This window comes from Thalassophryne amazonica, chromosome 21, assembly GCF_902500255.1.
Source record: "Thalassophryne amazonica chromosome 21, fThaAma1.1, whole genome shotgun sequence".
NCBI classification, from domain to species: Eukaryota; Metazoa; Chordata; class Actinopteri; order Batrachoidiformes; family Batrachoididae; genus Thalassophryne; species Thalassophryne amazonica.
Window position 1 is genome coordinate 13,980,797 of NC_047123.1, and position 27,719 is coordinate 14,008,515.

The 27,719-nt window shown below is 40.4% G+C and overlaps 1 protein-coding gene and 1 long non-coding RNA gene across 6 annotated transcripts in view; one reads left to right on the forward strand and one right to left on the reverse strand.

Annotated features, from left to right (window-relative positions):
- Nucleotides 1-27,719, reverse strand: part of lama2 (laminin, alpha 2) — a 780,279-nt gene that overhangs the window by 460,322 nt on the left and 292,238 nt on the right. For all 5 annotated transcript variants that reach the window (XR_004558560.1, XM_034162644.1, XM_034162643.1 and 2 more), the window contains exons 17-19: nt 15,786-15,897; nt 8,316-8,429; nt 27-154 (exon numbers count right to left, since the gene is read on the reverse strand). Coding sequence is in view for 4 of the 5 variants with exons in the window: in XM_034162644.1 (XP_034018535.1) it covers nt 27-154; nt 8,316-8,429; nt 15,786-15,897 (354 nt within the window). In the remaining variant the exon portion in view is untranslated. The remainder of the gene's footprint in view (nt 1-26; nt 155-8,315; nt 8,430-15,785; nt 15,898-27,719) is intronic.
- Nucleotides 1-27,719, forward strand: part of LOC117503416 — a 559,959-nt gene that overhangs the window by 302,883 nt on the left and 229,357 nt on the right. The gene's annotated exons all lie outside the window — the stretch shown is intronic.

A 27,719-nucleotide genomic window follows, 5' to 3' on the forward strand; every position in this document is an offset into this window, starting at 1 on the left:
TAAAGCTTGACATCATAACAACTTACTTGTTGCTAGGGACACTGAGTGGGCAGGCACATGGCTGACAGCCTGTGGGTAATCCATGGGTGGCATTGCCGTAGTAACCAGGTAGGCAGGTGTCACAGTATGGGCCACTGGTGTGATGGTAACAATCCTGCATGTGAGACAGTGAAGTTTAATCGCATGAAGGAGATACAGTCAGTTCTAATATTTTACAAGTTGTTAAAAAACCTCACTATCACAAAAATACTGTCAAGTGCTTTTTCTCTGAATAAAATATATAGCAACAGTTTTGTTTAATATGGCTGAGAAACTGATTTTGGCACAAATGAAAAACATATTAGACACAGTGTGTGTCCATGTAGGTTTATAAAGTATATTTTCTTGAAGTAACTGAGCTTACCTTTAAGGTAATGTTCGCTGTTTCAAAAACATCTGAAAATTGCTGAATTTGTTTTTCAGTTTGTAAGTTTTTAATTTTGCGTTAGTCAGTAATATGGACAAACAGAAATCCATGATTTTTCTACTACAATTACTGCAAACACATTTTCAAAAAACACTTAGGGCACTGACTGGCTGTATATGGTGTGAAGCTAGTCTCCATTTGCGATTTTTAGCCCCAATTGCCATTACGATTCCAAAAATGAAGAAATTTGACCCGATTTTTTTTTTTTTTTTTTACAGAAGCAGTCCAAATTTGTGTGCCATACAATTGTATTGACTATGCTAAGTGTGATGTCACGGATACATAAAAATGATTCCACACTAAAACCACACTTGAAAATTGGGAGGTTATGTTCTGAAGACCAATCTGAGTGCAATGTGTGAAATTTTTACATCAGTGACAGACTCTTAAACCTCAAACCCCGAGCAATTTCAGATGCCACCACTATTCACAAAGCTTTGTACACTGGAGTTACTTTTATGACCTGATCATCTCCTGAAAAACTCTACGATGTGTCACGGCCAGAAGCAGGCCAACAACATTTACGGAGATCTCGTCATGCATTTAAGTTTCAGTATGTAGCATGAAACGCAGCTGTGTAAAGCACAGACTTAACTAAAGGACTCAGCAGCAGAACCACCAGCAACAGCTAACTCTACACTTACCTGGAAAATAAATACAGTTTTCCATATGATCAGATTTGAAGTGATTTTCAACTTCATGTCATGGTGTTGGCTCAGCGACAGACAGTACACACAGCCAGTCCATTCTGAGCGCCAATCCCAAGCCCAGACAAATGAGTAGGGTTATGTCAGGAACGGTATCCGGTGTAAAACAAGCCAAAATAAAGATGCAGACGACAAATTGAATTTCCATACTAGATCGGTCGAGGCACAGGTTAACAATGACCACCAGGGAGACAGCTGGCTGATATGATGGAGAGGAGAAAGGTAGACATACGCTGCATGCAATAGACCAAGTGGAAGGGAAGTAAGAGCAAGAGCACAGGTGGTGGGTTAAAGTTGTTGCATCATGGTGAGGATAGGAAAACAAATGGCATTGGGGTCATTTTAAAGGAAGACTATGCTAAGAGTGTGTTGGAGGTGTTTTCGTAGAGCTGCCTATTGCGGCGTTGTGTATCATTTAAGTATGCCCGAAATGCGGGCATACGCAGCCTTTTTCCGTGTTCGTAGATTTGCTTGCAGCTGCGTGTGTTCGCTTTTTAATGTGTGCACACAGTCACGTGTAGCCCACGCCGCTATTTAAAACCAGTTGACTCCTGCCGGCTGTCCAGAACACATCGCTGCACTTGGAAAACAGTGAACTGTATCATGAGGTTTTCACAGTTGCATTACTGCCACGTATGTAGCCATAGCTGCTATTTTCTGCCTTTGTGGAAGTGCACTCTGGTTTCTACTGCATGGTGTGGTGCGGCTCAGAAATTATTATTATTTTTTTTTTTTTTGGTCTTGGTGGATCATTTTCATTGTGTACAGATGCTGCTGAGTCTGACTGTGGTAAAGGCTGCTGTGAATGAAGTGCTGTGACTCTTTAAACCTTTAAAGCTCTGGTTGCTCCGATCAGATTTGATCAGACCTGATCAATCAGGGCGTCTGATGATCGCACCGACATGCAGCGACGGCGCTTTTATTTTAAAGTCACAACGCTTATTCAGGTTTGATCAGACACACACAGAGAGAGACAGAAAGAGAGAGAGAGAGAGAGACAGAGTGAGATATAATATAATGCAGACACTGTGCATGCGCACCATTTTCATTGATTTCTCACCAGACTTTTTCCAAGTTCCACTCCAGATTTCCCCCATTTGTGCAGCAAAAATGTCTTGAACTTTTTAAATTAGACATGACTGTATTTCATTATACAACCAGTGTTATTGCGGTATTGTATCACTTCCTGTTCCGGAACACAGCGTATCTGTTAGCTGTTTAATCTGCGCAGTTAGATTGATCTAGTTAACTAGATAACAATTTGTTTCACAGTGTAATCTTCACGTGACTTAACTAAAGCACTCCCTCTGCTGAATCACCTCTAAATTATTTACACATTATTCACTTTGTGTGTTTTTAGGAATCCGCTAGCTTAGCGCAGCTACTAGCTCTTAGCCGGTTTAGCATGGCGGCTTCTCCTGTCTCTCCCGCACTTTTCTGCTCTGGGTGTGAAATATTTAGTTATTCCTCGGCCTCCTTTAGCAGTAATGGTACTTGTAATAAGTGTAGCTTATTCATAGCTTTGGAGGCCAGGCTGGGCGAATTGGAGACTCGGCTCAGCACCTTGGAAGATCCTACAGCTAGCCAGGCCCCTGTAGTCGGTGCGGACCAAGGTAGCTTAGCCGCCGTTAGTTCCCCTCCAGTAGATCCCGAGCAGCCGGGCAAGCAGGCCGACTGGGTGACTGTGAGGAGGAAGCGTAGTCCTAAACAGAAGCCCCGTGTACACCGCCAACTCGTTCACATCTCTAACCGTTTTTCCCCACTCGGCAACACACCCGCCGAGGAACAAACTCTGGTTATTGGCGACTCTGTTTTGAGAAATGTGAAGTTAGTGACACCAGCAACCATAGTCAATTGTCTTCCGGGGGCCAGAGCAGGCGACATTGAAGGAAATTTGAAACTGCTGGCTAAGGCTAAGCGTAAATTTGGTAAGATTGTAATTCATGTCGGCAGTAATGACACCCGGTTACGCCAAACGGAGGTCACTAAAATTAATATTGAATCGGTGTGTAACTTTGCAAAAACAATGTCGGACTCTGTAGTTTTCTCTGGGCCCCTCCCCAATCGGACCGGGAGTGACATGTTTAGCCGCATGTTCTCCCTGAACTGCTGGCTGTCTGAGCGGTGTCCAAAAAATGAGGTGGGCTTCATAGATAATTGGCAAAGCTTCTGGGGAAAACCTGGTCTTGTTAGGAGAGACGGCATCCATCCCACTTTGGATGGAGCAGCTCTCATTTCTAGAAATCTGGCCAATTTTCTTAAATCCTCCAAACCGTGACTATCCAGGGTTGGGACCAGGAAGCAGAGTTGTAGTCTTACATACCTCTCTGCAGCTTCTCTCCCCCTGCCATCCCCTCATTACCCCATCCCCGTAGAGACGGTGCCTGCTCCCAGACCACCAATAAACAGCAACTGCACCACAGACTAAAACGGTTAAATGTGGTCTATTAAACATTAGATCTCTCTCTTCTAAGTCCCTGTTAGTAAATGATATAATAATTGATCAACATATTGATTTATTCTGCCTTACAGAAACCTGGTTACAGCAGGATGAATATGTTAGTTTAAATGAGTCAACACCCCCGAGTCACACTAACTGCCAGAACGCTCGTAGCACGGGCCGAGGGGGAAGATTAGCAGCAATCTTCCACTCCAGCTTATTAATTAATCAAAAACCCAGACAGAGCTATAATTCATTTGAAAGCTTGACTCTTAGTCTTGTCCATCCAAATTGGAAGTCCCAAAAAACAGTTTTATTTGTTGTTATCTATCGTCCACCTGGTCGTTACTGTGAGTTTCTCTGTGAATTTTCGGACCTTTTGTCTGACTTAGTGCTTAGCTCAGATAAGATAATTATAGTGGGCGATTTTAACATCCACACAGATGCTGAGAATGACAACCTCAACACTGCATTTAATCTATTGTTAGACTCGACTTGCTTTGCTCAAAATGTAAATGAGTCCACCCACCACTTTAATCATACCTTAGATCTTGTTCTGACTTATGGTATGGAAATTGAAGACATAACAGTATTCCCTGAAAACCCCTTCTGTCTGATCATTTCTTAATAACATTTACATTTACTCTGATGGACTACCCAGCAGTGGGGAATAAGTTTCATTACAGCAGAAGTCTTTCAGTAAGCGCTGTAACTAGGTTTAAGGATATGATTCCTTCTTTATGTTCTCCAATGCCATATACCAACACAGGGCAGAGTAGCTACCTAAACTCTGTGAGTGAGATAGATTATCTTGTCAATAGTTTTATATCCTCATTGAGGACAACTTTGGATGCTGTAGCTCCTCTGAAAAAGAGAGCCTTAAATCAGAAGTGCCTGACTCCATGGTATAACTCACAAACTCGCAGCTTAAAGCAGATAACCCGTAAGTTGGAGAGGAAATGGCGTCTCACTAATTTAGAAGATCTTCACTTATCCTGGAAAAAGAGTCTGTTGCTCTATAAAAAAGCCCTCCGTCAAGCTAGGACATCTTACTACTCATCACTAATTGAAGAAAATAAGAACCCCAGGTTTCTTTTCAGCACTGTAGCGAGGCTGACAAAGAGTCAGAGCTCTATTGAGCCGAGTATTCCTTTAACTTTAACTAGTAATGACTTCATGACTTTTTAATAACTTTCTAATAAAATTTTAACTATTAGAGAAAAAATTACTCATAACCATCCCAAAGACATATCGTTCTCTTTGGCTGCTTTCAGTGATGCCGGTATTTGGTTAGACTCTTTCTCTCCGATTGTTCTGTCTGAGTTATTTTCATTAGTTACTTCCTCCAAACCATCAACATGTCTATTAGACCCCATTCCTACCAGGCTGCTCAAGGAAGCCCTACCATTAATTAATGCTTCGATCTTAAATATGATCAATCTATCTTTATTAGTTGGCTATGTACCACAGGCTTTTAAGGTGGCAGTAATTAAACCATTACTTAAAAAGCCATCACTTGACCCAGCTATCTTAGCTAATTATAGGCCAATCTCCAACCTTCTTTTTCTCTCAAAAATTCTTGAAAGGGTAGTTGTAAAACAGCTAACTGATCATCTGCAGAGGAATGGTCTATTTGAAGAGTTTCAGTCAGGGTTTAGAATTCATCATAGTACAGAAACAGCATTAGTGAAGGTTACAAATGATCTTATGGCCTCAGACAGTGGACTCATCTCTGTGCTTGTTCTGTTAGACCTCAGTGCTGCTTTTGATACTGTTGACCATAAAATTTTATTACAGAGATTAGAGCATGCCATAGGTATTAAAGGCACTGCGCTGCTGTGGTTTGAATCATATTTATCTAATAGATTACAATTTGTTCATGTAAATGGGGAATCTTCTTCACAGACTAAGGTTAATTATGGAGATCGATAGACGGATTGGTGCAGCGTCTGCAGTGATGCGGTCACTGTATCGGACCGTCGTGATGAAGAGAGAGCTGAGTAGGGGGGCAAAGCTCTCGATTTACCGATCGATCTACGTTCCGATCCTCACCTATGGTCATGAGATTTGGCTCATGACCGAAAGAATGAGATCGCGAGTACAAGCGGCCGAGATGAGTTTCCTCTGCATGGTGGCTGGGCGCTCCCTTAGAGATAGGGTGAGGAGCTCGGTCACTCGGGAGGAGCTCGGAGTTGAGCCGCTGCTCCTCCACGTCGAAAGGAGTCAGTTGTGGTGGCTCGGGCATCTTTTCCGGATGCCCCCTGGACGCCTCGCTGGAAAGGTGTTCCGGGCACGTCCCATTGGGAGGAGGCCCCGGGGAAGACCCAGGTCACGCTGGAGGGACTACATCTCTTGGCTGGCTTGGGAACGCCTTGGGGTTCCCCCGGAGGAGCTGGGGGAGGTGTGTGTGGATCGGGAGGTCTGGGCAGCTTTGCTTGAGCTGCTGCCCCCGCGACCCGACTCCGGATAAAGCGGAAGAAAACGGATGGATGGATGGATAAAATCTCAAAAGTCATCATGATTTATAAAGAACAGCTTTACTTCTGTCAAATGTTATTTTTCTACATGTTAGGACACTATCACGAAGAATGCGATTAGTTAGAACACTATTAGAAAAGCACAACTTGCTGAAGTTAAATTTTTGGATAAGTGTAGAGACAGAACAGTAACAATCCAATGTAAATGCGTGGCAGTATAAAATATGAATAATGTACTATTTCAGAATTTTTAGAAGTGTGCTTGTTTCCAGTGTGGAAGGTTCCCAGTTCAATGCCACCCCTCCCTACTCTACATGTAATGTGGCGGTGCATCACGATGGGCATCTGAAGAAAAACCTGTGCCAAATCAACCTCCACCTTGGAAATAAACTATAAATAAATTATAAACAAATGAGATGTATATATGTATTTACATGTATTAACAAATATTATGTACTCTAAACAAGGGGGCTGGAGCCTATCCCAACAGTCATAGAACGTGAGGTGGGGCTCATCCTGGACATATATATAGACAAATATATATATATATACGAGGTCTGTTAGAAAACTATCCGACCATTTTTATTTTTTTAAAAAACTATATGGATTTGAATCATGTGCGCTTGCATCAGCCAAGCTTAAACCTTTGTGCACATGCGTGAGTTTTTTCACGCCTGTCGGTTGCGTCATTTGTCTGTGGGCAGGCTTTGAGTGAGCACTGGTCCACCCCCTCATCGGCTTTTCATTGTCAGGGAAATGGCTGAGCGATTGGAGCAGTGCTGAATCAAATTTTTCCAGAAACTGTGAGAGACAGCCAGGTGGAAAACATTTGGAAAATTCAGACGGCTTTCGGTAAGGATACTCTCGGCGTCACACAGATTAAGGAGCATTACAACTGGATTAAAGACAGCCCAAAGCGGCGGAGTGTACATCAGCACTTTTGCGGCACATTCCACTGTTACAGGAGATTTTGTAATGAAAGACGTGCAGAGGAATTTGCGCATCGGCACGGAGCCGCAATGGCGCACAACAAAAAGCACGTCTGTGTTGGAAACCATTCGGAAGATTCAGATAGCTTTCGGTGGCTTTTCAGTCGAGTGAGTATCCGAGAAATTGTGTAACAGCTGGGCATGTCACAACTTGTCCTGTGAGACTTCCAACACGGACGTGCTTTTTGTTGTGCAGCTCCGTGCCGACACGCGAATTCCTCCGCACGTCTTTCATTACAAAATCTCCTGTAACAGTGGAATGTGCCGCAAAAGTGCTGATGTCCACCTCTTCTGCAATTTCTCTGGTAGTCAGACGACGTCTCGGATCAACACAGCCTTCACTTTGGAAATGATCTGGTCGTTTCAGCCTGTCGATGGCCGCTCAGAGTGCGGCGTGCCCTCCGCCGCTGTGGGCGGTCTTTAATCCGGTTGTAATGCTCCTTAATCTGTGTGACGCCGAGAGTATCCTCACCGAAAGCCGTCTGAATCTTCCGAATGATTTCCACCTGGCTGTCTCTCACAGTTTCTGGAAAAATTTGATTCAGCGCTGCTCCAATAGCTCAGCCATTTCCCTGACAATGACAATCCGATGAGGGGGGTGGACCAGTGCTCACTCAAAGCCTGCCCACAGGCAAATGAAGCAACTGACAGGCGTGAAAAAACTCACGCATGCACACGAAGGTTCAAGCTTGGCTGATGCAAGAGCATGATTCAAATCCATATAGTTTTTAAAAAAATAAAAAGGTCGGATAGTTTTCTAACAGACCTCGTATAGAAAAACATATTCACACCCGCACGCACACCTATGGATAATTTTTAAACTTTCCAAACCACCTAACACGCATGTCTCTGGATGTGGGAGGAAGCCAGAGCAACCGGAGGGAACCCACGCAAACATATGGAGAACATGCAAACTCCACACAGAAAGGCCACAGGTGGGAATCGATCCCATGACCTTGTTGCTGTGAGGCAACAGTGCTAACCACTAAGCCACTCTGCTGCCCTACAGTGTTTATATTTCAATAATTTATATTTTCACTTTAAATCTCATGGTTCATCAGACGTGTTCTGGGATGAAGAGAAGGAATCATGTGAAATAAAAGAGCAGCTCATGCAGGAACTCAAACTTCTATTAGAAAAATAAAATGCATATTACTGTAAGAATCACAAACATTATTAGAAAGACAGTAAAAGAGAGATAGTTAGAACACTTCATCAGCAAGTGAGTGATCTTACCAGGCAATGTCCTGTGAACTCGTCACATTGGGTAGCATGTCCGTGACAGCGGCATGCTTCACATACACCATTATACTGCATCCCTTCAACCCTCCGAAAACCAGGATGGCACATCTGAAACAAACACGCACTCATGTTCACAGACAGGCAGACATCACACTGTATAGTGTGGGCTAATTATTTTGTGATCCTCTAATTGGCGTCTTGAGTGTGTCTGAGTGGGAGTTAACAATTATGTGTGAAATTATGTTTTCATACGTGATTAAATTTGTGTATGTGCAGGCTTGTGTGTGTCTGTGTGTTTACTATAACAGTGCCATTCAAGAGCAGAATAATAAGACAGCTGCATTCACATGTGGACGTGATGATTTTCAGTTTTCTTCTGCTTATTAACAGTAATCATGTACAAAGCAAGTAATTATTATTTCCTTGAAAATATCCAACTTTAGTTTTCAAATGAACGTGTTTACAGTATTGGGAGGAAATTTTAATTTTAAAAACTAATACTCTCATTCCACAATGTAAGTCACAAACTGAATATTTGAATTGGAGGCTACAGTGACAAGGCATGGTGAAAAGTTGTGTTTTTAAGAGACTCTGCTTTAAATGGTTAAATGGTTTTTATTGTGATGGAAGTAATTCAGTTACAACTTGGCTGTTTAGAGCTCATTCACACTATGACCTGAGGTGACTGACACTGGCCAATTCTCAGGAGATATGCAGGAGAAGGCTCACTCTAGGGGTCCAAACAACAATCAGCAGATGGCGATCGTGACGGTCCACTGACTCACTATAGGACACAGCGAGGACACATAGCCCTCCGACAGCAAAGATTGTACAATGTTCACTGTTGGAGGGCTTTTGCATTGGTAGCACACTTCATGAAGCAGTAGCATAGCTTGGGAGAGCTAATCGTTGTCTCAACATTTGAGACGTCATGTGACATAGCCTCTATAAACTCGGAACTAGAGGGCTGTATTGGGATTGGGTCCCATGGGACACAAGGTAAATCTCACGGGAGCGGGCGGTTAAAATGTTAGTGTGGGTGAGAACGGGTGGCTGAACAACACTGCGGGATCGGGAGTAACAGGATGACTCAGTCAACAAAGGAGAATAGTGGACCAATTTAACAGGATCAGCAGACAACAGGAGCAGACAGGAACAGCAACAGGTACACATACAGCAACAGACACAGATACAGCTGCAGTGGGAGTTACCGCAGCAACCCAACAGTCCCACTTTACTGCATGCCCATATATGGCAGACATATATGACAAATAGAATATGAAACTATCTTTCAACTAAATGAAAACAAAGAAAAAGGAGCGCTATTCCTGACCAGTACATCCAAAGACATACAGGCCAGGGAAATGAAACAAACAACCCCACAAATGTCTTTATCAATAGCCTAAATGCAGTGTTTTCTTCTGTGGGATGGGAGAAGACACAAAATCAATGCATCTCTATTATTGTGCAGGTGCAGGTGGGAGTGTAACACACACATTTTGGTTGCGGGTGGTAATGATTAAAAATTCAGTGGGAGTGGCCAGGGATGGGACTAAGAAAATAGTCCCGTTCAGGGCTCTAGTCATAACTCTGCAAGTGTGTCACTTGCTACTGGTGCATTGTTGAGACAGGTTCTACATATTCCGTCACATTTCTTCATATTTTTACATATTTCTTTATGCCCAAGGGATCTGGAGGAGGCGGTGCATCCAGTCAAGACTTTGACTTTGGCCAGCGGGCATGGGTGGAGGTAAATGTGGCAGTAATAGCATATGAGGGGAGGTGATGACTGTCAAATATTTTAAGCATCTTGAAATTTTTTCGAGGACCATGACTAACATCCTCGTTTGCCCAGCTGATGTCGATGTAGCCCCTGCAGAGTCTGGCAAATATCTACACTGGTCAACGTTAATGCCAGACTAATCTTCCGAGTTTGAACGCACCTTTAATGATGTGTAGATTCACTGACCACTTTATTAGGTAAACCTTGCTAGAACCAGGATGGACCCCATTTTGCCTTCAGAGCTGCCTTAATTCTTCATGGCTATACACTCAACAAGGTACTGAAAACATTCCTCAGAGATATTGGTCCATATTAGCAAGACAGCATCACACAGTCGCTCGCTCAACCACTCTGCCTATTCTCCTCTGACCTATGACATCAACAAGGCATTTTTATCCACACAGCTGCTGTTCTCTGGATATCATCTCTTTGTTGAACCATTCTCTGCAAACCCTAGAGATGGTTGTGCATGAAAATCCCAGTAGATTAGCAGTTACTGAAATACTCAGAACAGCCTGTCTGGCACAAACAACCATGCCACGGTCAGTTACTTAAATCCACTATCTTCAGCAAGTCGTCCACTTCATCTAGATGCCTAAATGCATTGAGTTGCTGCCATGTGATTGGTTGATGAGCTATTCGTGTTAACAAGCAACTGAACAGGTGTACCTAATAAAGTGGTTGGTGCGTGCATATGTTAACATTTATGTACAGTTGTATGCAAATGTTTGTGTACCCCTGATAATTTTCATGATTTTCCTTTATAAATCATTGGTTGTCTGGAACAGATAATTCAGTTAAATATATCATATAGCAGACAAAAGCACTGATATTTGAGAAATGAAATGAAGTTTATAGTATTTAAAAGAAAGTGTGCAATAATTATTGAAACAAAATTGGACAGGTGCATAAATTTGGGCACCCTTTTCATTTTATTGATTTGAATACATTTAACACTAATTACTGGAAGACAAAATTGGTTTGGTAAGCTCATTGACCCTTGACCTCCTTACACAGGTAAATCCAATCATGAAAAAGGGTATTTAAGGTGGCCATTTGCAAATGCTTCCCCTCTTTGCATCTCTTCTAATGAGAAGCAACATGGGAGCCTCGAAACAACTCTCAAATGACCTGAAAAAAAAAAGATTGCTCAACATCATGGTTTAGGGGAAGGATACAAAAAGCTATCTCAGAGATTTCAGCTGTCAGTTGTCACTGTAAGGAACATAGTGAGGAAATGGAAGACTGCAGGCACAGTACTAGGATAGGCCAGAAGTGGCAGGCCAAGAAAAATCTCAGATAAGCTGAAGCGAAGGATGGTGAGAACAGTCATAGTCAACCCACAGACCTGCTCCAAAGACCTACGACATGATCTTGCTGCAGATAGTGCCTCTGTGCATCATTCAACTATACAGCACACTTTGCACTTTACATATGGCCCCACTCTGTTCAGAGTGGGGCCATATGTTCACTGTCAGTGTTAATTTAACACTGGTGATTTTACTGTGTATGATACTGTAATACAGAGGAAGCCTTTTATGTGTACAAGCCACAAACAGAGTCGCAGGAGGTATGCTAAAACACAAGCCAACTTCATTTTGGAATAAGGTGCTGTGGACTGATAAAACAAAAATTGAGTTATTTAGATAAAACAAGGGGTATCATGTTCGTTTTCATGACCGAAAACGAACACAGCATTCCAAGAAAAACATTTGCTACCTACAGTAAAATCTGGAGGTGGTTCCATCATGCTGTGGGGCTGTGTGGCCAGTGGAGGTACTGGGAATCTTGTTAAAGTTGAGGGTCACATAGATTCTGGTCAGTATCAGCAGATTCTTGAGAACAATGTTCATGAATCAGTGACAAAGTTGAAGTTGCGCTGGATCTTTTGGATTTCAAGAAGATAATGACCCTGAACACTATTCAAAATCTACTGAGGGATTCATGCAGAGGAACAAGTGCAATGTTCTGGAATGGGCATCTCAGTCCCCAGACCTGAATATTATTGAAAATCTGTGGTGTGATTTTAAGTGCGCTGTCCATGCTTGGAGACCAACAAACCTGACTGAACTGGAGATGTTTTGTAAAGAAGAATGGTCCAAAATACCTTCAACCAGAATCCAGTCTCTCATTGGAAGCTATAGGAAGTGTTTAGAGGCTGTTATTTCTGCAAATGGAAGGATTCACTAAATACTGATTTATTTTTTTCTGTTGGGGTGGCCAAAATTATGCACCTACCTAATTTTGCTTCAAGAATTATTGCACAATTTCTGTAAATCCCATAAACTTCATTTCACTTCTCAAATATCACTGCGTTTGTCTGCTATACAGTGGTGGGCACAGCTAACCAAAAAGTTAGCTTCAATAATCTTTAATCTGATAACTAAAAAGTTATCTTTTATGATGCTAAACCAATAAACTGCAAAAAAATGTATCTTTATTAACAGATCACCAATAACTTTTCGGAGGCGGCCACGCTTTATTCCACATAAAGCGTTCTGATTATCCAAAACGGTGTGTGAAGAAAAGTCCCTCACAGCTGCACCGTGAGATCTCCTCTCTCCCACCGAGTCTTGGCAATTAAATTATCCCATCAGTCACAAAGAAATAAAATAAAATAATGTTAAAATTAGTCCATTTTGTTTGTGTCAAGCAGACGGTAACAGTGTAATGTCCAAAGTGAACCTGAACTACACTCCCCACAATGCTCCCTGATCGACCGGCCAATCACATCTTAAGCTTAATGATGACATCATAAGCAAGTGACAGCAAGTCTACCATAAACCACTGATCTACACGACAGGGATTACAATGTTTTATTTTAGGGTTCAGAAACATTTTTAACTGTTAAACTTTGCTCACTTTACCAGCAAAAAAAAATGTTAGTGGACTGAAAGTTATCGAAACTAAATTTATCGGAAAATAGTTGGTCCGATGATGGTTTTAAAACTCATCTGAAAAGCTAATCTGCTAACAAAACATTAGCTTTGATAATTATCAGTTATCAGATTAGCTGACCAGTGTCCACCATTGCTGCTATATGATATATTTATCTGAAATTTCTGATCCAAATAACCATTGATTTATAAAGGAAAATCATGGAAATCATCAGGGGCGCCCAAACGTTTACATACAACTGTATCAATGAGGTTTATATGGGTATCTCCTTCTTTATTCTCTTCCCAGGTCAGTGTAGAGTTGATGCAGCTGATTTCTATCCATCAATCACCACTTGGGGCTTTGCCATTTTCTCTCACGAAAAATGTAAAAAAAAAAAGTTCTTGGGTTCTACTTCATTTTGTAAATATGCATCCATTCTTGCAACAAGTTCCACTTTTTTCTTTTTTTTTTGTGAATGCCTAATTCCATTCAAGATCAGGTTAAAAACTATTTTCATAACTACTGGGCATTCAGTTTAAATATTACTGATAAATTCTTGATAACTCAAAACAATAATACTTTAGTGATCAACTATAATGAAGGATTTTTTTGTTGTTTTTTTTTCAGAAGCTGCAATCTCATGATCAAGAAACACTTCAAGAGTGAATCTGTGGATCAGCACAGATTTAGAACTTTTGGGGGGAAAAAAGTGGGAGGGGAATGTGGATATTTTGATTTTGTGTCTATTTTTAATCTTGAAGCGGCACAGAATGTTATGCCTCAGATGGTTTTGATGGTAAGTGTGACACTTAAATAACTGAACTGGTTAAAAATGTACAACCCCAATTCCAATGAAGTTGGGACATTGTGTAAAATGTAAATAAAACAGAATACAATAATCTGCAAATCCTCTTCAACCTATATTCAACTGAATACACCACAAAGACAAGATATTTAATGTTCAAACTGATAAACTTTAGTGTTTTTGTGTAAATATTTGCTCATTTTGAAATAAATGCCTGCAACATGTTGCAAAAAAGCTGGGACAGCGGTATGTTTACCACTGTGTTACATCACCTTTCCTTCTAACAACACTCAATATGCGTTTGGGAACTGAGGACACTAACTGTTGAAGCTTTGTAGGTGGAATTGTTTCCCATTCTTGCTTGATGTACGCCTTCAGTTGTTCAACACTCCACAGGGCAGTCTAGTACCCGCAGGCTTTTACTACGAAGCCACGCTGTTGTAACACGTGCAGAATGTGGCTTGGCATTGTCTTGCTTAAATAAGCAGGGACGTCCCTGAAAAAGACATTGCTTGGATGGCAGCATGTGTTGCTCCAAAACCTGGATGTACCTTTCAGCATTGACGGTGCCATCACAGATGTGTAAGTTGCCCATTGCCATGGGCACTAACACACCCCCATACATCACAGATGCTGGCTTTTGAACTTTGCGCTGGTAACAATCTGGATCGTCTTTTTCGTCTTTTATCTGAAGGAAACAACATCCATGAGTTCTAAAAATAATTTGAACTCATCAGACCACAGCACACTTTTCCACTCTGCATCTGTCCATTTCAAATGAGCTCAGGCCCAGAGAAGGCCGCAGCATTTCTGGATGTTGTTGATGTATGGCTTTCACTTTGCATGGTAGAGTTTTAACTTGCACTTGTAGATGTAGCGACGAACTGTGTTAACTGACAATGGTTTTCTAAGTGTTCATGAGCCCACACGGTAAGATCCTTTACAATGATGTTGGTTTTTAATGCGGTGCCGCCTGAGGAATCGAAGGTCACGGGCATTCAAAGTTGGTTTTCGACCTTGCCGCTTACATGTAGAAAGTTCTCCAGACTCTCTGAATCTTCTGATTATATTATGGACTGTAGATGATGGAATCCCTAAATTCCTTGCAATTGAATGTGGCGAAACATTGTTCTTAAACTGTTGGACTATTTTTTCATGCAGTTATTCACAAAGTGGTGATCCTCGCCCCAGCTTTGCTTGTGAATGGCTGAGACTTTTGGGAATACTCCTTTTATACCCAATCATGAGTGTCCTCAGTTCCCAAACAGTTATTGAGTGTTGTTAGAAGGAAAGGTGATGTAACACAGTGATAAACATACCACCATCCCAGCTTTTTTGAAACGTGTTGCAGGCATCCATTTCAAACTGAGCAAATATTTGCACAAAAACAATAAAGTTTATCAGTTTGAACATTAAATATCTTGTCTTTGTGGTGTATTCAATTGAATATAGGTTGAAGAGGATTTGCAAATCACTGTATTCTGTTTTTAATTTACATTTTACACAACGTCCCAACCTCATTGGAATTGGGGTTGTAAGCACAATCCAATGATGAAAAACACTGACAGTTTTCCCAGAGACTGAAAGAAGTCGTGTACATTTAGTCAATCAATGTGAATAGATATGTTGTGTCACTTTTTTATTCAGAACAGCCTTTACTCTCACTGTACATACATGGATACATACAATAAAATTTGCCCTCTGCATTTAAGCCATCCCAATTACAGTTAGACACAATCCAACCACTAGCAGCAGTTACTTATTACTTTCTTTGAATATTGTCTTTGATCTCACTGTTTTTCTGATGTGATGAACTGTTTTCCTTGCTTTATGTATCTTGTTTTCTGCTCCCAGTCGAGGCTGAGCGAGCCATTATATGCGTCACTGCAGGTAATAGCTGGATAGATGGATGTTTCCCGATGATAATGTGTGATCAGGTTTTAAAATACACAATGGCTGTACATATGTGTGTGTCAGTGTGTGTGTGTGTGTTTACCTCACAGGAGGTTCCAGTGTATCCGGGAGGACAGGTGCAGATTTCTACAGCTGATGCTCTTTTGTCTCCTCTTGCAGAGGGATGAGATACCTGCATTGAGAATGTGTGGAGTCTGTACAAATAAACACATACACACATTTATTAGAGAAAAACTGAACATTGTTGTCTGCTGCACCTTCATATGAACAGAAATATTTTGTTGATGAGAATTCTCAATCAGCAGTTCCTCATGGACAGTCCGCTGAAAACAAGAACCATCTATTTTTCATTAAAAACCTTCCTTGTCGTTTGGTTCAGGTTACTTTTAATGTGATTATTATACACAGGCCAAAGAAAAGCTGAGTGCAAGTCTTATCCAAGGAAATACCTTTCTTGATGCAAAAGTCAACATCCATCTTTTAGTTTTTATTTTTAAACTGCTGACTATCAATGCTTGCTCGTGTATGATAGTGTAACTTGTTAAAATTTGTTTGTGCAAAAGGGTCCCATTTTGTCAATATGCATAATAATTACTAATTAATGAAAATGATTTTGTGGCATATAGGGATGGGTATCGACAACCGGTTCTTTTCGAGAATCGTTAAGAAATGATTCGACCCACCGACATCAATAGCCTCTTTGCTTCACGATCCCCTTATCAGTCCTTGTTTTTGAGGGTGTTTTATCGGGAAAAGTATCATTTCTCTACGTTGATTGCAGACCCTGCAGCAGGTCAGTAATCAACCGCTTCTGCAACAGCTGTGCTTGTGCTTGAAGCAACAAAGCAGTGCTCCAACACGCTGCTTCGTTGGTTCTGTGTTTCGCTGTTTTCAGAAGTAGCAAGTCCGCTTCTGAAACCCTCTGAAAGCCATTAAAATATGTCCATCATCAGTCACATTTGTGTGGATTAACGTCACTGACTGGGACTCTTGTCTTGCTCCTGGCAAGAAACGAGAATCATCCTCCATTCTGTTTGTACCGCTCCAAATGCTGCGCTGCTCTCTGCCGAGTCAAGTTAGAAAGACTCAGTCCGGTCGGAATCAATAACTTAAAAGGGAATCACCATTTTAAATAAAATGACACCTCTTTCCAAACGATGTAATACTGACAACAGAGCAAAACATTTTTTTCTCCCAAAATGAGACTTTGTCTGTGTTTTATGAATTACATCCTGAGGTGCAGCACAGCCGGCTGAGCTCAGCTCAGATGTATGGAGTTACGCATGTGTCATTAATATCTGAAAGTAGGGGGGTCACGTGGGACCGAGAGCAAGATGGCAGTGTAGCCTGGAAGCTCCACACAGCCAGACACAAACTTTAGAAAACCCAATTTTGAGTAAACAGTGCAGGATATGTCAATACCACCCGAATCGAAACGCTACGACATTTTCACCAGAGCACGCAAGGCAAACATCGCTGAAACAACTTCTGCGGCAGCAGCGGTGGCTAATGAAGATAGCAGGATGGCAAATTTAGCTGATGTGCTAACGGAGTTGAAGTCCCTTCGCTCGGACTTTGGATCAAAACTGGACAACATTGATAACCGTCTGTTGAATATGGCAAACTCAATCAATCAATTTTTTTTTTATATAGCGCCAAATCACAACAAACAGTTGCCCCAAGGTGCCTTATATTGTAAGGCAAGGCCATACAATAATTATGTAAAACCCCAACGGTCAAAACGACCCCCTGCGAGCAAGCACTTGGCTACAGTGGGAAGGAAAAACTCCCTTTTAACAGGAAGAAACCTCCAGCAGAACCAGGCTCAGGGAGGGACAGTCTTCTGCTGGGACTGGTTGGGGCTGAGGGAGAGAACCAGGAAAAAGACATGCTGTGGAGGGGAGCAGAGATCAATCACTAATGATTAAATACAGAGTGGTGCATACAGAGCAAAAAGAGAAAGAAACAGTTATGCTGCTATAGACGTAGACTGCTGGGGGGTTCCCATGATGCACTAAGGGATGGTTCAGGGTCACCTGATCCAGCCCTAACTATAAGCTTTAGCAAAAAGGAAAGTTTTAAGCCTAATCTTAAAAGTAGAGAGGGTGTCTGTCTCCCTGATCTGAATTGGGAGCTGGTTCCACAGGAGAGGAGCCTGAAAGCTGAAGGCTCTGCCTCCCATTCTACTCTTACAAACCCTAGGAACTACAAGTAAGCCTGCAGTCTGAGAGCGAAGCGCTCTATTGGGGTGATATGGTACTACGAGGTCCCTAAGATAAGATGGGACCTGATTATTCAAAACTTTATAAGTAAGAAGAAGAATTTTAAATTCTATTCTAGAATTAACAGGAAGCCAATGAAGAGAGGCCAATATGGGTGAGATATGCTCTCTCCTTCTAGTCCCCGTTAGTACTCTAGCTGCAGCATTTTGAATTAACTGAAGGCTTTTTAGGGAACTTTTAGGACAACCTGATAATAATGAATTACAATAGTCCAGCCTAGAGGAAATAAATGCATGAATTAGTTTTTCAGCATCACTCAGACAAGACCTTTCTAATTTTAGAGATATTGCGTAAATGCAAAAAAGCAGTCCTACATATTTGTTTAATATGCGCTTTGAATGACATATCCTGATCAAAAATGACTCCAAGATTTCTCACAGTATTACTAGAGGTCAGGGTAATGCCATCCAGAGTAAGGATCTGGTTAGACACCATGTTTCTAAGATTTGTGGGGCCAAGTACAATAACTTCAGTTTTATCTGAGTTTAAAAGCAGGAAATTAGAGGTCATCCATGTCTTTATGTCTGTAAGACAATCCTGCAGTTTAGCTAATTGGTGTGTGTCCTCTGGCTTCATGGATAGATAAAGCTGGATATCATCTGCGTAACAATGAAAATTTAACAATGAAAACTCAATTGTGGCAACTGAAAGCAAGCTTTCAGGTGTGGAAAAAAGCGTGGTTGCAAATACAACCTCAACCTCACTAGAACGGAGCAGTTCTTGTCCATTTTGTGAAGTTTCAGGAGAAGGAATTTGTGTATTGTGAAGCAACGAAGCGAGAAATCATGCACGGCGACAGCAAGCTGTCTTTCTTCCAGGATCTGTCTGCAGAAACGTTCCGCATTCGGCAAGAATTTACCCCAGTTGTGAAGCAGTTCGTGGCCCTGGGAACACAACACAATCAACACAATCCTTGTAAACTAAGAGTGCTGCACAATGGAAAAATTCACCTATTGTCAATGCTGCAAGAAGCCGAGAGGTTTCACCAAGACATAACACGGTCTACATAAAGGCTACAGGACGTGATGCTCAGTTCCTGAAGTTACGACAGACATTGAACGCACCAAGAAGAATAATAACAGCTGATTCAGGTATCAGAAATGATATACAGAGACTAATAAACACTGCTTCTTTGTGTTAGTGTTGCTAAATGTTATACTGAAAAGATAAGAAATGGTTCAAACTTTCAGACGGGGTCAGAATAAGGGAACATGGGAAAGAGAAAAGGGAAAAAGAGAGGAAAAAAGAAAAAGGGGGGGAAAGAAAAATAATAATATATTCTATTTTCTGTGGTGCAACATATAAGCCAACCTTACTTCGAGTATAGCAATGTTTAATGTAATCCTTTTTTTTTTTGGCTTTAATTGAGAAGAGAAAAGGGGTTAATGTTGAGAGAAAACATGATGGTTGTGTGGACTTATGGCTGTTCTGTCCAGAGACAAGGGCACGTGGACTAGCTGCTCCTCAGTAATATTGGATCAGCATCCTCCATAGTTGGTTTACAATAGGGGATGTGGGAAAGCATTTTAGTGGAAATGCCACGGGATGGGACTAGGTTTTTTCTTGTTCTGGTTCTCATTGTTCTTGTGGTTTTTCTTTTCCCCTCTAGTGTGTGTTATATTTTTGTGTATGGTTTTGGCAGAATCAATAACATTTATAACTTCATTAGGATATCAGAAGATGTTACTAAGGGCAATAAATTATGTCTGTGAATAATTCCGAAATTAAGATCACCAGCTGGAAAGTTAGGGGTTATAAAACTGACTAAATTGAAGCAAGTTATTAATAGGTTGAAACATCTTAGGTCTAAAATTGTTTTCCTACAGGAAACTCATATGATGGCCTCAGACATACCTTGTCTAAAAAAAAAAAGATGGCCAGGCCAAGTGATTCATTCTTCTTATAATAATTATGCTCAAGGTGTTGCTATGCTTGTACACAAGTCAGTTCCATTCCAAATTACTCAGACTATTCAAGATCCAACGGGTAGATATGTGATTGTACAAGGAAACATTATGTCACGTAAGGTCAACCTAATTAATATTTATGAGCTTAATGAGGACATGCCTTCATTTTTTGAAAAATTACTGTTGACTGTGTCCACCTTTAGAAGGTCTCTATATTTTGGGGGGTGACTTTAATTGCACATTAGATCCAGCATTGGATCGACTTACTGGAACTGACACATTGCATGTACAGACAAGGAGAAAGTTGACTGAAATCATAAAAGATCTAAGACTAGTCGATATATGGAGGGAAAGAAATCCAAACAAAAAAGAATTTTCCTGTCACCTGTCTACGTATAAAACATATTCACGTATTGATTACTTCCTAATATCTGTTGAACTGCTTATTAATGTCACAAAGTGCTGTTATGACAGCATAGTGATTAGTGACCATGCACCTGCCTCAATGGGAATATGCTTAGGCATATCTGCTCAACATCAGAGGTGGAGGTTCCAGATATATTGCCTACAAGATCCACCCTTTATTAAATTCATAGGAACCTGCATAGATAATTACTTCCTACTAAATACAGATGAAACTGCCAGTGTAAGGTGGGAAGCTTTCAAAGCATACATAAGGGGAGAAATTATTAAATATACAAGCTCAAAGACTAAACAGCACAAAAAGGAAATACAGACATTGGAAAGACAGATTAAAACACAAGAATCAGATCTTTATGAGAATAATGATGAGGATAAACAGCAACAATTAACAGTAATGAGAGCGCAATACAATAAACTAACAACTGACAAAATTGCTAAAAACGTTTTATGGACCAAGCAAACATACTATGATCAGGGTGAAAAAAATCAAGCAAATTACTGGCTTGGTGGATCAAGAAAATGCAAGCCGAAAAGACAATTAACAGTATAAAGGCTTTCAGGTGACTTAACAACAGAGCCAACTGAAATTAATACTACCTTTAGAAACTTTTATGAACTATTATACAAATATGAATATTCTGGAGCTACATAACAACAAGCATTTCTCGATCAGCTACAGTTCCAGAAATTATCTGACGATAAAAAGGAAGCACTGGACAGGGCATTGACAGTTGAGGATCTTTATGATGCCATGAGCAGTATGAACAGCAGAAAAGCACCTGGTTCTGACGGGATACCTGTAGAATTTTATAAGAAGTTTAAACAGAAACTTGCGAAACCTTTATTGGATATGTTTAACAAATCATATAAAACAGGAACTCTTCCACCTTCATTACGATTAGCTATGATAACTGTGATATTAAAACCTGATAAATCACCTACCAGTTGCTCATCTTTCAGGCCTATTAGTTTAATGGGATGTGACACAAAAAAATTGTGTAAAGCTCTCTCTAAAAGGTTAGAACGGTATCTTCCTCAATTGGTCAGTAATGATCAGAACAGTTTTGTTTTACAACGACAAGCCTTCCATAACATCAGGAGAGTGTTGAATGAGCTGTCTGAGAAAAATAATGCCAAAGATAGTGCAATGCTATCAGTTGATGCTAGTCAAGCATTTGATAGAATAGAGTGGAAATACCTTTTTGATCTGCTACCTAGATATGGTTTAGGAGAACCATTTCCCAAATGGATTAAATTATTGTACACAAATCCAACAGCAGAAATATTGACTAATAATACAATTTCTAAACCCTTTAGTTTACAACGCTCAACCTTTGCTTTTCATTTTAGTAATGGAACCTCTCGCGATCGCAGTTAGGACATGTAGGAATATCGACGGCATCAAAATATGGGACATAGAGCATCATATAGCATTATATGCGGACGATATTATTTTTTTCTTAACGAACCTGAGGAGCAGTATTCCAAATTTGGTTAAATTACTTGAAAACTTTGGCAAATTTTCTGGATACAGAATAAATAAATCTAAGTCACTACTGTTATTTCTAAATGAAAAGGAAAGATGTAATCCTAAAATAAATACACCATTTGCAGCCACACAAGATGGGTTTAAATATCTTGGTATTAAGATTGCCCCGAAACTTGGCAACATCGTTCCTTTAAAGTTTAAACGATAATGCTCTGGTAGACGAAGTGACAGAAAAACTGGACTGGTGGTCTAAATTGCCGATATCAATGATTGGTCGTATAAACCTTATTAAACTGTCCATTATAGCCAAATTCATATATCTTTTCCAAGCACTCCCACTCCCATTGCCTAGTAACTTCCATAAAAAAATGGATACTATATTTAGCCAATTTATCTGGAGCAATAGAAAAGATAGACTCCGGCTCAAGTTATTATTTTTACCCTATGAAAGGGGAGGACTCCGGGTCCCAAACCTGAAATGGTATTATTGGGCCACCCAATTAAGTTCTGCAGTGTACTATTTTTCATCCACGCCACCCGTTTGGGTAAATATTGAACAAAAATCAGTGTCAGATTTGCCCATAAAGCAATATTTATATTCTTCACATATCAAGAAGCTGAAAAAACAGACAAGAAACCCTTTCAATAAAAATACAATATCAGTACGCGGCACATAACTTTGTTGATGAAACAATAACTTTGTCACAATTTACTCCTATCTGGGGCAACTGACTATTTAAACCTGGTACATTGGATGTGGGATTCAAATTATGGGCAGAGAAAGGAATTGGGATGGTCTCAGACCTTTATTCTCAAGGTACCCTACTCAGATTTGATAAACTTTGTCATAAGTACGACATTCCTCAAAAACATTTTTTCAAATATTTGCAATTAAGAAGTTTTATTGCATCAAAACATAAGACATTCATGACCACACCCCCACTATCGATTATTGAAGAAACAGTGATTAATAATCTGAATGGGAAAAACACATATCTAGATTCTATAACCTTTTAGCGGAGAACACAACAGAATCAGCATTAGATAAATTAAACGCTTGGAAAGTAGACTTACAAGAAGATATTAGCGAAGAAGATTGGAGAAAAGCATGTTTAAAATCACAAAAGAATTCAATGAACACAAAATTAAAATTGATTCAGTATAAGTGGTTAATGAGAGTTTATATAACGCCTGCAAAACTTCACCATATGTTCCCAAACATTCCTGATGTTTGTGTTAAATGTCTAACCGAAAAGGGAACTCTGTTTCATTGCCTATGGGCATGCTCTAAGATCTTGGTGTTTTGGGATAATGTAGTTAAATGTTTATCACGGATGGTTAAGTGTAACATACCTCTGACATCAACAATTTGTGTACTTGGAATATTCCCCAAGAACTTCATCAAAACAAAAAAGCAATCAAAGATGACTGAGTTCGGACTTCTCCATGCAAGGAGAGCACTATATTGGAAAAATGTAGAACCACCATCAATGGCAATGTGGAAAAAGGAGTTAATGACTTGTCTTGGACTGGAGAGATTGACATACATTGTTAAAGGTAAACGGGAAGAGTTTGCTCGGATTTGGGAATCATTTATGTCATTCTTGACAAATGAAACGGAAAACATTGAACAATAGGTTATAAAATGATCCTGCCTTTTATATTTTGATTTAATTTTATTTTACTTAGTTTTTGTTTATTTTATTTTTGCTCCATTTTGTCTTATTCTTGTATTTATTTTTATTTTTGATGTCTGTCTGTTTTTATTATCTTTCTTTACCTGTGTGAATGAATGACTGTTTCGAGGGAATAAAAATGAAAATGTTTGTGCATTCGACATAATGTTTTATATGCAATTGAAACTTCAATAAAAATATTGTAAAAAAATAATAATATCTGAAAGTAAATGCTTTTGACAAAAACTACAGATTTTATGTCCAGAGATCCCTTGAACTCTGGTCCAGAGGTCCAATGACCAATTTCATATTTATTTACTTTAAGACTCAATAAAATGTTGTTGACATAGAAAAGGAATTGGTTCAATAAGCTGAATTGATAATGGCACTGAAAGATGAAATCTTATCAATATCCATCCCTATAGCGGGAGATGTAAGGCTGGTGTGGACATAATTTTGTGCGTTTTTGGTATGAAAACATGAAGCCTGGCACACTTGTAGAGTGACCCCAGGTGAGCATTTCTGGATATGGAAACAAGTTGGCAGAGCCCCCTGGTGGTGACTGTGGGAACTAATTTTTTTGCCGCTTAACCGTAATCATAAGCACATCCTAAAATTGGGATAACTTTTGTATTTATTAATCTAAAAAAGGGAAATCACTTCGCACATCCCTTGATGACAGGTGCGTAAGAGAAGGCACAAAGGCTGCTAAACAAGAAAAAAAACTCTCGCAAACTGCCTCACTTGCAACACAAAGGTAAATTTAATCAAGCAACGTTTTGGCCAAAGACCATCATCAGGCAAATAATTTCCATGAATGGATGGATTTGCTGTCCAGAAAACAGATCACAAGTTCTCTGCAATGGCATTAGACCAGGCACACGAACAAGAAAATGCTGTGATAAAAGGAGAAGGTGGTGCTGTGGGCTTGACAAACAATCCTTCAGCTCTGAGACGTTGGATGATAGGTGGTCCAGAGGTCAGTAGGCTTATTTGTGACTTTGAGAACAAATCAGAGAAATCCAGCAATGGCAAATATTATGAGCAGACAGCTAGCATGCAGAATTCCTTTGTAAAGGAAGTAAGTGCTCTCAAGAAGGTCATTGAGGATCTTGGAAGTCCTTTTCTGGAAGACAGCAAGGATTTGTTAACTCTTGACAGCAAAGTTGTCACAACCCAATCAGGTGCAGAAAGTGTCAAAGAGATGTATGAGCTAGGACGATGTCAGTTTGAGACATTTGTAGCTGAACGGATCACAACTCAAGCGAAAGTCAATTACTCAGCCCATCAAGAACAAGTTGTCATTGTTCTCTGAAAGTCAACGTCAGTCGAAAAAGAAAAGTCAGGTATCTGCATTGAAGGATGACTGTGTCTTATTCTCTAGACTATACATTGCCTGCCAATCTCGAGAGGGAAAACTGGAAGAGTTCTTCAAATTGAGAACCAACCACCACCATCTCTATCAAAGTCAGGGGAGATGAGATCAGGAAAGAAGTCTGACTTGTTGGTTCCTCTGGAAAGCCTTTCAAACTCTGACCACACAGTCCCTAAGGTTACAGCAGTCATGCTTGATGGCACAATGGTGGTGCACACTCTAACCCCAACAGTGTCAAAGACATTCTCAGACTATGTCACACAGGTCTTCGTGCCTCACATTGAGAACATCCTGAAGGATGTTGAAAGCGTCGATGTAGTGTTTGATGTCTACAAGCCACAGAGTCTGAAGAACTCAACCAGGGAGAAAAGAGGCAATGGTGTACGCAGGAAAGTAACTCTCACCACACAAATTCCAGGAAACTGGCAGAGTTTCCTCTGGAATAATGCCAAGACTGAGCTGTTTGTACTTCTAGCTGAACATGCTGCAGGCATTCACATGCAAAACAGACAAGTTGTCTGCACTTTGAAAGAACATGTGACTTGCAATGCTGCTGTGACAGACACGTCAAATCTTCAGCCCTGTACGCAAGAAGCAGACACGCGCATCATGTTGCATGCCAAGGATGCTTCCAACAAGGGTCACCAGAGTATCCTTATTAGAACAGCAGACACTGATATTGTTGTACTAGCTGTGACATTTTTCGACCAGTTTGCCACCTCTGAATTGTGGATATCATTTGGTACTGGAAAGTCCCAAAGATACAGTAGTGTTCAGAATAATAGTAGTGCTATGTGACTAAAAAGATTAATCCAGGTTTTGAGTATATTTCTTATTGTTACATGGAAAACAAGGTACCAGTAGATTCAGTAGATTCTCACAATGATATGCACACTCTTAAGGCTATAAAATTTGGCTATTAGTAAAAAAAAGTAGGAAAGGGGGTGTTCACAATAATAGTAGTGTGCCATTCAGTGAGTTCGTCAATTTTGTGGAACAAACAGGTGTGAATCAGGTGTCCCTTATTTAAGGATGACGCCAGCACCTGTTGAACATGCTTTTCTCTTTGAAAGCCTGAGGAAAATGGGACGTTCAAGACGCATGGAAGAAAACAGAAAATAACCTTCAAAATGGATTGAAGAATAACCAGAATGGCAAAGGCTCACCCATTGATCAGCTCCAGGATGATCAAAGACAGTCTGGAGTTACCTGTAAGTGCTGTGACAGTTAGAAGACGCCTGTGTAAAGCTAATTTATTTGCAAGAATCCCCCGCAAAGTCCCTCTGTTAAATAAAAGACATGCAGAAGAGGTCACAATTTGCCAAAGAACACATCAACTGGCCTAAAGAGAAATGGAGGAATATTTTATGGACTGATGAGAGTAAAATTGTTCTTTTTGGGGCCAAGGGCCGCAGACAGTTTGTGAGATGACCCCCAAACTCTGAATTCAAGCCACAGTTCACAGTGAAAACAGTGAAGCATGGTGGTGCAAGCATCATGATATGGGCATGTTTTCTCCTACTATGGTGTTGGGCCTATATACTGCATACCAGGTAGACAAGACAATGACCCCAAGCACACTAGTAAATGAGCAAAATCTTGGTTCCAAACCAACAAAATTATTGCCTCACAGATGTGAAGAAATCATGAAAAACTGTAGTTATACAACTAAATACTAGTTTAGTGATTCACAGGATTGCTAAAAAAGCAGTTTGAACATAATAGTTGTGAGTTTGTAGCGTCAACAGATGTTACTATTATTGTGAACACCCCCTTTTCTACTTTTTTTTACTAATATGCCAATTTCATAGCCTTAAGAGTGTGCATATCATGATTGCTTGGTCTTGCTGGATTTGTGAGAATCTACTGAATCTACTGGTACCTTGTTTCCCATGTAACAATAAGAAATATACTCAAAACCTGGATTAATCTTTTTAGTCAGATAGCACTACTATTATTCTGAACACTACTGTACATTGCTGTACATGAGATTGCCACTGCCCTGCCATCAACCATAGCAAAGGCTCTGCCGTTTTTCCATGCACTAACTGGCTGTGATGTAACATCTTTCTTTGCTGGAAGAGGCAAGAAGAGTGCATGCGAAACATTTCCAAAGGTCACAGATGCTTTCTTGTCCCTTGCAAATCCACAACGTCAGTTGAGAGATGATCTACTGGCTCTTATTCAGAGATTTGTTGCGCTGTGGTATGACCGCACTGCTGACACATCCAGTGTCAGCAAAGCACGTCACCACATGTTCTCAAAGAAATCAAAGTCTATAGAAAGCATTCCTCCCACGGAAGCTGCACTCAAACAGCATACCTTGAGAGCAGTCTTCCAAGCTGCACGTGTGGGGTCAGTCGTTGCAGCTGGACGCAAAACTGCCGAGCCATTCTGACTTTGGCTGGGAATGGGATGCACCCTCATCTCAATGGCTGCCAAAATGGACCACCTTCAACAGGCCCATGAAATGTGCTATAAGCTGATACATTGCAATTGTAAGAAATCATGTCATGGCATGTGTACATGCAGCAAAGCAAAGCTCAAATGCACATCACTCTGCCAGTGTGAAGGGAGATGTTTTCAAACATGGATCACTTGCAAATATTCCCAAAGAGTTTGTTTTGGTTTAAGCTAGTTCACCTTTACTTCATTCTCTTTTCTACAATTTGCTTTTGATCCAATATTGTAAAGTTTACACTTTCAGATAATACACAATGGACGAGACGGTTTCATATCACAATATGGACCAACGACACCAGCACTGCTTACATATCTGGTCACCAGGGGCTCTTATGAAATTTTTAATACTTTTATTATATTTAGCCTGTTCTCCTTTCAAAATTTGTCGTTTTCTGATTCTA